The sequence below is a fragment of the Gymnoscopelus braueri genome, assembly GCF_963280865.1.
Source record: "Gymnoscopelus braueri genome assembly, chromosome: 3".
Classification (NCBI taxonomy): Eukaryota; Metazoa; Chordata; class Actinopteri; order Myctophiformes; family Myctophidae; genus Gymnoscopelus; species Gymnoscopelus braueri.
Genome location: NC_137612.1, coordinates 3,504,850 through 3,514,079, shown reverse-complemented (window position 1 = coordinate 3,514,079; position 9,230 = coordinate 3,504,850). Strand labels below are relative to the sequence as shown.

The following is a 9,230-nucleotide window of genomic DNA, read 5'->3' as shown; positions in this document are numbered from 1 at the left end:
CCCCAATCAGCACTTCACAGCACTGCCATCTGGATGGAGATACAGGACCTTGAAATGGAGGAGGGCTCAATTCAGCAGGGTTTTGGTCTCCTCTGCCATTGCAACATTAAACAAACTGCCTTTGCTGACAATATCGTGTGATGGATGTAGGCCTACTGTATGGGTGTATTTTTTGGAGAATCTATGTATTGTCTTTATGGTGCTGTGTTATATCTGCTTCTGTGTTGAACTGGCCCCAATTTGTTTACACAATAGTCTAAATCTAAATAACAAGTAATAACAGAAAATGACATGAAGCGCGATCAGTTCAGCATTTAGGCTTTAGAACATCCCATTTTGAATACGAATTCAAATACGAATGTCTGTTGTGTAGTTGAACTTACACTTAACACATCCAAGCAGTTTGTGCTCCTTTCGATTTTTGAACTGAACTCCCCGTGTGTGCCTGGATCTCAGGTTGTCAAGGTGGGCAGACACACCTTAAACACCCTCACCTTCAACACCGGAGCCCCACACACACACACACGCACACGCACACGCACACGCACACGCACACGCACACACACACACACACACACACACACACACCCCACACACACACACACACCCCACACACACACACACACACACACACACACACACACACACACACACACACACACACACACACACACACACACACACACACACCCCACACACACGCACACGCACACGCACACGCACACGCACACGCACACGCACACGCACACACACACACACACACACACACACACACCCCACACACACACACACACACACACACACACACACACACACACACACACACACACACACACACACACACACACACACACACACACACACACACACACACACACACACACCCCACACACACACACACACACACACACACACACACACACACACACACACACACACACACACACAGTGACCAGATATCTCCAACACTATCATCAAGTTTGCAGATGACACAGTGGTGGTGGGCCTGACCACAAACAGTGACGAGAAGGCCTACTGTATCTGGAGCAGGTGGCAGACCTGTCGTTGTGGTGCCATGCAGGATAACAGCCTCCTCTTGGATATAAAACCAAGGAGATTATCATGGATATTTATACGTAAATTACAAATAGTGCATAATACTACCTTTTGGCCAAAGCACTTTACAATGTGCTCTGGAGCAACCCTCTCAGAGCATGATGATGTGAGGAGGATGTTGAAACGGGTGGACACCAGGAAAGCAGCCGGCCCATGATGGAATCTCAAGATCTGAGTCCGATCACCTGGCTGGTGTTCACCTTCACCACCATGTTCATGGTTTTCTGTATGTGATGGCAGAGAGGACCTAAAGGTCCCTTATGGTCAACAGGACCTCAGTGGAGGGGTTGATCAGTTTCAATTACCTGAAGTAGATTACTGAAACCAATGTACCCATCATCATCCCTCCTTTTCACAGATGGTTTAAAGCAGTGGTTCTCAACCTGAGGGTCGGGACCCCCAGGGGGGGTCCCCACATGATTTTGGGGGGCTCCCCAGATGACAGTGAAGTGACAATTTAAGGACTTTTAAGACCTTTTTATTGCCTCAAAACAAAAATACAAAGAGAAGAAAAGAAAAAAGACCATTACTGCATCAAAAGTAATCAACAAACTATACTATAACTGGTTAAACATTGGCCAATTGTCAAATAATACGTTGCGAGGCGTTGTGAGCTTGTAGATCGGCTATTTTCACAATATTTATATGGAACCGAGTCAAACTAAATTGAATGCCTCAACTCCTACATTCCAAGTGATTATCAGGGTGGAGCCACTGGGGGATCCCCAGTTTCAAAAATGATTATTTTGGGGGGTCCTGCCCTGAAAAGGCTGAGAACCATTGGTTTAAAGGATCCACATTATCCCATCAATCAATCTGGGAACCCATTCGGAAAAATAAATCCTGTCTGTCGTGAGAGATTACCCAGCCACTGACTGTTTGTGTCACTGTGTTCAGGCAACATGGCTGTGCTGTCACTATATAAGCTCCTCAGGCAACAGATCTCATTAACCCTGATTCCCTGAACAATAACCAAACTGCCAGGTCAACTCTTTAACCAGGGGTCATCGCCATGCTGGCTTGTGCCTTTGCCATGGACATAAATATTTGTGGAAAATGATATTATTACCAGAAACAGACAAACCTTTACAACTCTGAGAGTGCACAAATGGAACCAAATGGACCCATAGGGTCCATTTGTGCACTTGGGGGTCCTTGAAAATAAAACGTTAGAGAACCGCTGTACCAGTGGACTCCTAATGTGTCATACATAGTGTCAGAATAAGTGACATGCATATTCTGACCTGGAGACTGAGACATTCAGTAATTGATTCTTTTGATCAAAATAATGTAAAAAACAAAAGATTTAAAATGTTGCCACAGACAGGGCCAAGTCTAGCCACGGACACGTTTGTCTGTGTACGGACACATTGATTGTCTTTAACCCAGGGGTCTTCAACAGGGGGTCCGAGACCCCTAAGGGGTCCTCAGAGTTTCTGCAGTGGGGACACAAAATATTTGTGTGATAGGAACTTCTTTTTGTTTTTACATTAACCATTTAACACTTTTTCATTAACCACTGAGGGGAACATTAGCGAAAATAGCCAATCTACAAGCTCACAATGCCTCGCACTGCGAGCCGTTGTGAGCTTGTAGATCGGCTATTTTCGGCAAATAGGTTTGGTGTAGAGGGAAAACAAGATCAGACCAAGTGCAGAGTGAAAGGTCAAGTTTTCAAAGTATTGACGGTTTAAATGTCTGTCAATATGCTAACAAAATATATGAAAAAGTTCAATCTGCAACACAATGTTATGGGTCCCTGCTGCTCTCTGTCAGCTAAGGGGTCCTTGGTCTGGAAAATGTTGAAGACCCTTGCTTTAACCTGTTAACCTCTACTTAGCCTACTCACTTACCAACACAGTATTCTAAATCTTTTTGTACATCTCTTGCACAAATTGTACATTTTATCTAGCTCAGAATTGCTGTAGTTCACCATCATATTTATTATTAGCACTATCCACTATATACTTTGGGCTTTGGCCATCTTTCTGCTGCATGTATAGGCTATATTCTGCATATCCCAGTTGCTAATTGATTCTCCCATTTATATTCTATATCTATATACAGTATTTTGATATTCATTTGGCTGCAACATCGTTATTCAGTGTGTGTGCATATTCTTGATCTGTAACCCAAGGAAGATGCTGATACAATTGCTGTTAATAAAGTAAATCAATCAAAAACTGATATTTGTAAAGTCTGTTTGGCAGGCACCTAAATATTTCTACACTTTAAACACTATTATTACTTATTACTGCTCACTACCTTTGTATTATTAATACCTAGTTATATAGCCTATTATTATAGGCCTACCTCTATGAATTGAGTACAAAGGACCCCAATGGAAACCATTTTGAATCCTCTTACCTGGCCTTGTATTGAACTGTACTTTCCTGTACTTTTTTTTTGCAAACTGCTAATAAAGTATTCTATCAATCAATCAAGTTTATTATTATTATTATTATTATTATTATTATTATTATTATTATTATTGTTGAAATGGTTAGCAACCTCTTGAATTTGAGTTATTGAGTTATTTATATTATGCATTCATTGGAAATGTGTCAAATGAAATAAATGTGCCTATATACTATTAGGACTAGTTACCTACCCTACTACTACAATGTTATGAAGCTGGCTGCCATAGGGTTATTATTGGGCTCGTGCCATAGGCTCGTAGTCGTGCACGTGGGCTTGTGGACTTCCTCCTTTTTTCACTTAGCCACGCCTCTTTGAATGCATACATCCTATGCTTTTAAAGTAAATATTGTGTAACTGTCTGTCTGTCTTCTGGGTTATTGTGTTCAGTGAGTGTTTCTGTAAGTATAACCTCGTCCATCGTCCATGGGAGTGTCCTGGGCTCGAACCCTCTGCGTTTACAATGATAAGGAGACATTATGTATATGAACCTATAGAACACAGTGTGCGTGTGGTTATCGTCACTTTATAGATAAACAAACCGCTACCAGCCAGGATCCTACTGACTGTAAGTTACACACAAGTGGAAGGTAAGATAAATAAATACATGTATCATAGACACATATGTAATATGTATGTAAATATATAACCTAGTTGTGTCACAGGATTTTGCTAAATCGGTAGGCTAGCAGGCTACCACCTCAGTGGTGGAAAAAGTACTCAAATTCTTTACTTAAGTAAAAGTACCAATACTGCAATATAAAAATACTCTGTTACAAGTAAAAGTCCAGAATAAAAAATGTACTTGAGTAAAAGTACAAAAGTATTGGCATCAAAATGTACTTAAAGTACCAAAAGTAAAAGTACTAAATATTTGAAAATAGCCGATCTACAAGCTCACAACGCGTCGCGATGCGACGTGTTGTGAGCTTGTAGATCTGCTATTTTCAAATAGCCTATGTATAAAATAGGGCTAAAGTGGTTAATGTATGTTTCATTATATCATAGTTTATATCTGAAAAGTAACTAGTAACTAAAGTTTTCAAATAATTGTAGTGGAGTAAAAGTACAATATTTGCCTCTGAGATGTAGTGGAGTAGAAGTAGAAGTATTGGAAAGTAAAGTACAAATACCTCAAAATTGTACTTAAGTACAGTACTTAAGTAAATGTACTTAGTTACTTTCCACCACTGCACCTGATAGCTTATTGCTAAAACAAAAAACTAAAAGTAAATGTGTTCTCACGACCTGATGAAAAGGCACTTTGACCGATGGGCACTGTCCCATGGGTATTGTTGAAATGTGTGTAAAATCACAATTTGGTGATGACCAAATCTAACTTCATAGAGCTTCATTCCAATTATATATTGTGACAAGCCGCCCTTCTTTAACTCTAAGCATGTCTTTCGAGATGAAAACAAACAAATGATTCCACATTACAAAGACAAATTCAGAGTTCAGCTCAAACTCAAGAATGTAATGTGCTGGGGACCCATAAAAACAAGCAGTCACAAAGGTTCATTTGGATCTGGGCTGACACTTGCCCTGGCATCCTAATTTTGGGCATGATTGTGTGTGTGTGTGTGTGTGTGTGTGTGTGTGTGTGTGTGTGTGTGTGTATCACAGCTACAAAATGTCTCTGTGTGTCTTCTCTCTAGACATGACGTGGCTGTCAATGCTGGGACTGACAGCGCTGCCACATATTGGAGGGCTATTTGGGGGCTACATCACACGCAAAGAAGTCAAGACCTGGTACCCTACTCTTGAGAAGCCATGGTGGCGCCCACCAAATGCAGCGTTCCCAGTGGCATGGACATGTCTCTATACAGGCATGGGGTCAGTATCATAATCTAGTTATTATACCGGGGCATTCATATCTCCTTTACTTGTTTACACCCATCAGTTTGAGACCAGTGAAGTCTTTGCTGATCAAATCTTCTACACGATTTGGACTTGTCATACAGGTACGCTTCCTATCTCGTGTGGAAAGAACTTGAAACCTCCAAGTTATGCCCATTGCTGCCCATGGGACTCTATGTGCTGCAACTTGCCCTGAATTGGGCCTGGACTCCGATCTTCTTTCGTGCACACAAGCTCAAACTGGTAACTTTAAACATATTATTCAAAAACATACACCAGCACTTGTATGATTCTGAGAGGTGTAACAAATGTAAACGACACACATTTTGTGCTTACCGTTATATGTTAAGTAAACCTTTACCTGTCGTCTTTTAGGCACTCGTTGAAATCGTGTGTCTCACTGGAACTGTTGGAGCCACCATGGTGTCCTGGTATTCCATAAGCCGCACTGCTACTCTGCTCATGGCACCCTACCTGGCATGGCTGTGTCTAGCTACCTCGCTCAACTACTACATATGGAGAAACAACCCTGAGAAGAAAGAAGAGTAGTAGGCAACACTTTGTTTTAACAAGCTCTTGGACCTAGAGCTTGTTTTTGGATGGTTGACCTAGAGTCTTCTAGGTCAACCATCAAAACTATGAAATAACATGTAGTACCCATGAAGCAACCTTCATGAGGTTGTCACCTGAAAAGCGCTTCCAACAGACTTGAATGAGATTCCACATCACATGAGCACTCGTTGGCTCCTTTTCTATCACTCTCCTTCTTGCTCAAATATGCGTTACCACAGACTGGAGGTGTGGTCATTGTCGTAGTGACTGATTATATCATATATATATATATATATATATATATATCTCAGCAGTTAAGATGTAAAATCTTGACACCCCTTGTTATTTAATCATTTACTCAGTTTGTGTGCTTGTTTTGAATCAATTGTGCAAGTTATATTCATTTAATAAATTATTTTTGCCTTTTGTCCACAAATAATGTAGTAATGTGCATTCTTATTCATATAATGAAGAATATAGCGAATATCTGTCCACTTTTTGCTATAAACCTCTGGGAATCAAGACTCAGTAGTCTGGACACCAGTATGACCATTTAAATTGAGACCTCTTCAAAAAGTTACGGCAAAATTCTACATAGAAGACATTCAGCTGGTCTTCCTAGCAGGGTTGTGAGGACTGCTGACGTTGGGACTGTCATATTTGTCTATTTGAAAGTATAAATGTTTCAAGACAAAATCAGTAACATAACAAATCTTTAACAAACCTATACACAGACACAAGTGTGTGGAAATTATTAATGGCAAACAACTAGATTAGTACTCAGGAAACGTTCCCACTCATCCACCTACCCTTTCCTTTTGTTCTATATCTATACGTTACTTTATCCTGACCACCTCCCTGGTGTAAGCAAAACACTAGGCATGTAATGTAAGAAATAAGACCAATTTCAACTGTCTGCATAGTAAAAGCTCTGGAATATATATAGGAATACGCTTTTATTTAAAACATGCAGGATGACAGGAGGAAAAAATTATAAATGCTATTTATTTTCAGGAGCCTTCTCAGGAGTGGCAGGACCATCTTCTGGTGACTTGGTGGAGAATCTATCTATTAATGTCTTCCACAAGCCTTTCTTTTCATCATCCATCTGCTGCAAACTCCCTGTAAAAAGATACAAACAATCAAGATAAGCTAGGAATTGTCTTCAGAATTGTCTTCAGAATTGTCTTCAGAATTGTCTTCAGAATTCTTAACAGATAAGCTAGGAATTGTCTTCAGAATTCTTAACTGGTCAGGGACATTCTCCAGGATACATTTACATGAATATTTGCTTGTGTTCTACTAAATCCGATATGGTTGTCTGTCTCCATACCTGACAAAAGTAATCGACATTCTTCCACGGTCACTCCAGTAAAGCTTGTGTCCTTTACACGGGGAAACTGACCATGGTAAAAAAAAAAGAAGAGATTTTAAACCACTATACGAAAGGGACTTTTAGTCTTTCCATTTACACGATGAAGCAACATTAATACAAACACCAAGGACATTCAAATAGATAATCAGTGAATAAGTTCTATCAATAAGTCATAAAATTGATGATCACCATAACATCACTCATGCAATGTATATCTAAATATACTTACTCGTTCTTTGTACACATTGCTGTTGATACATGCCAAGCTGTCATATATTTGGTCACATTTCTCAGGATCTGAGATCTGAAAAATAAATATAAGCCATTCATCAGAACAGTCACAATAAATGTACATTTTTGACAGTGACAGAACTTTCATTGTATGAACAATTATTTTAAGAGCTTATGTACTGAGTATTATTGAGCTGCTCCGAAACTAAAATCTGTACAGGTTTAATCCAGTAGCATTTTCTGCCAATCAAACAATGCTAAATGGTATTAATGCCACTTTGGATGCATCACACCACACAGATTTCTAGATGTCAGCTGTAGTGCAATATTATGACTTTACTCTAAATGATAGGCTTGGCTGAGAAGACTACAACTGAACTAGTTTTTGAAGATCTTGTTTTGATAGATTTTTGATTGAATACTTTATTAGACAGAAATGCAAACAGCACGAGTACACAGACAGCCATACACTTGGTCTAAAAGGATAACCCACAAAAGTCCTGAGGACTTGTTTCCATTGAGGTCCTGTGTAATGTATTCAATTCGTGACATCGATCAAGACATTACATCATCAGCAGCACTAGTTGAAAACAGTGGTGGAAAGTAACTAAGTACATTTACTTAAGTACTGTACTTAAGTACAATTTTGAGGTATTTGTACTTTACTTGAGTATTTCCAATTTTCAGTACTTTTACTTCTACTCCACTACATCTCAGAGGCAAATATTGTACTTTTTACTCCACTACAATTATTTGAAAACTTCAGTTACTAGTTACTATTCAGATATAAACTATGATATAATGAAACATACATTAACCACTTTAACCCTATTTTATACCTAGGCTATTTGAAAATAGCAGATCTACAAGCTCGCGACGCGTTGTGAACTTGTAGATCGGCTATTTTCAAATATTTAGTACTTTTACTTTTGGTACTCGAAGTACATTTTGATGCCAATACTTTTGTACTTTTACTCAAGTAAATTTTGAATTCCAGACTTTTACTTGTAACAGAGTATTTTTATATTGCAGTATTGGTACTTTTACTTAAGTAAAGAATTTGAGTACTTTTTCCACCACTGGGTGTGGGAGGGGTTAATTAATTAAACAGGTCCTAAAAGACTAAATAATACATTGACGTCATTCATTCAATGTTGTACTAACGCTTCTTCACACAAAAATAAACACTTTGACAGCAAGGTCGATGGCGTTGTGTTCATCCTCTGGGGCTAATGCTAACGTTGACTGTTGAACTTGATGTTGTAATTTAAAGCCACAGTGTGCTAAAGCTATCATACGGTATACCTGCGTGTTTTCACCCTCGCGGAAAGCATGCGCTACTCTCTGCCTCAGAAACGTGCCCAGATCTCGGCCTTTCTTTGACTCGTCCCGCGGCCATTCCTCGCAGAGCTTCAAGAACCGACGGTACCTGGTGGCGGACATGATTTGTTATTGAACGTCGCAGACGCGGTACTCTCGCCCGTTACGTTAGGTTTGAGCTTTATGGCGCACCGTACGGTGTTGCCAGATCTTGTGGGCGAAATAAGCAACCAGGTCATGCCCCATGCGACGCGTCGTGAGCTTGCAGATCTACTATTTTCAAAAAAAAATCTTGAAATAAAATGTGGAATATTTGGAAGATTTTTGAAACACAAAACATTTTCAGATGGGGGTTAGG

The 9,230-nt window shown here is 39.7% G+C and overlaps 2 protein-coding genes across 2 annotated transcripts; one reads left to right on the top strand and one right to left on the bottom strand.

Moving 5' to 3' along the window:
* Positions 1 to 4,048: 4,048 nt before the first annotated feature.
* Positions 4,049 to 7,294, top strand: tspo (translocator protein). The gene is made up of 6 exons (XM_080425196.1): positions 4,049 to 4,124; positions 5,193 to 5,370; positions 5,499 to 5,637; positions 5,770 to 5,939; positions 6,961 to 7,143; positions 7,216 to 7,294. The coding sequence occupies exons 2-5, from the start codon at positions 5,195 to 5,197 to the stop codon at positions 6,995 to 6,997; spliced, it is 522 nt and encodes a 173-aa protein (XP_080281322.1). The 5' UTR covers positions 4,049 to 4,124; positions 5,193 to 5,194; the 3' UTR covers positions 6,998 to 7,143; positions 7,216 to 7,294.
* Positions 6,888 to 9,033, bottom strand: uqcc2 (ubiquinol-cytochrome c reductase complex assembly factor 2). The gene is made up of 4 exons (XM_080425197.1): positions 8,858 to 9,033; positions 7,551 to 7,625; positions 7,280 to 7,346; positions 6,888 to 7,068 (listed from the first exon to the last, which is right to left on the bottom strand). The coding sequence occupies exons 1-4, from the start codon at positions 8,993 to 8,995 to the stop codon at positions 6,947 to 6,949; spliced, it is 402 nt and encodes a 133-aa protein (XP_080281323.1). The 5' UTR covers positions 8,996 to 9,033; the 3' UTR covers positions 6,888 to 6,946.
* Between the last annotated feature and the right edge of the window lie 197 nt (positions 9,034 to 9,230).

Excerpts from the sequence above, each read along its gene's own strand:
- tspo (XM_080425196.1), top strand. The coding sequence starts at position 5,195 with ATGACGTGGCTGTCAATGCTGGGACTGACAGCGCTGCCACATATTGGA. Across the intron at positions 5,371-5,498 it reads TGTCTCTATACAGGCATGGG|GTACGCTTCCTATCTCGTGT; the intron begins GTCAGTATCATA and ends CTTGTCATACAG. Across the intron at positions 5,940-6,960 it reads AACCCTGAGAAGAAAGAAGA|GAGCCTTCTCAGGAGTGGCA; the intron begins GTAGTAGGCAAC and ends ATTTATTTTCAG.
- uqcc2 (XM_080425197.1), bottom strand. The coding sequence starts at position 8,995 with ATGTCCGCCACCAGGTACCGTCGGTTCTTGAAGCTCTGCGAGGAATGG. Across the intron at positions 7,626-8,857 it reads GCGAGGGTGAAAACACGCAG|ATCTCAGATCCTGAGAAATG; the intron begins GTATACCGTATG and ends TTTATTTTTCAG. Across the intron at positions 7,069-7,279 it reads ATGTCGATTACTTTTGTCAG|GGAGTTTGCAGCAGATGGAT; the intron begins GTATGGAGACAG and ends ATCTTTTTACAG.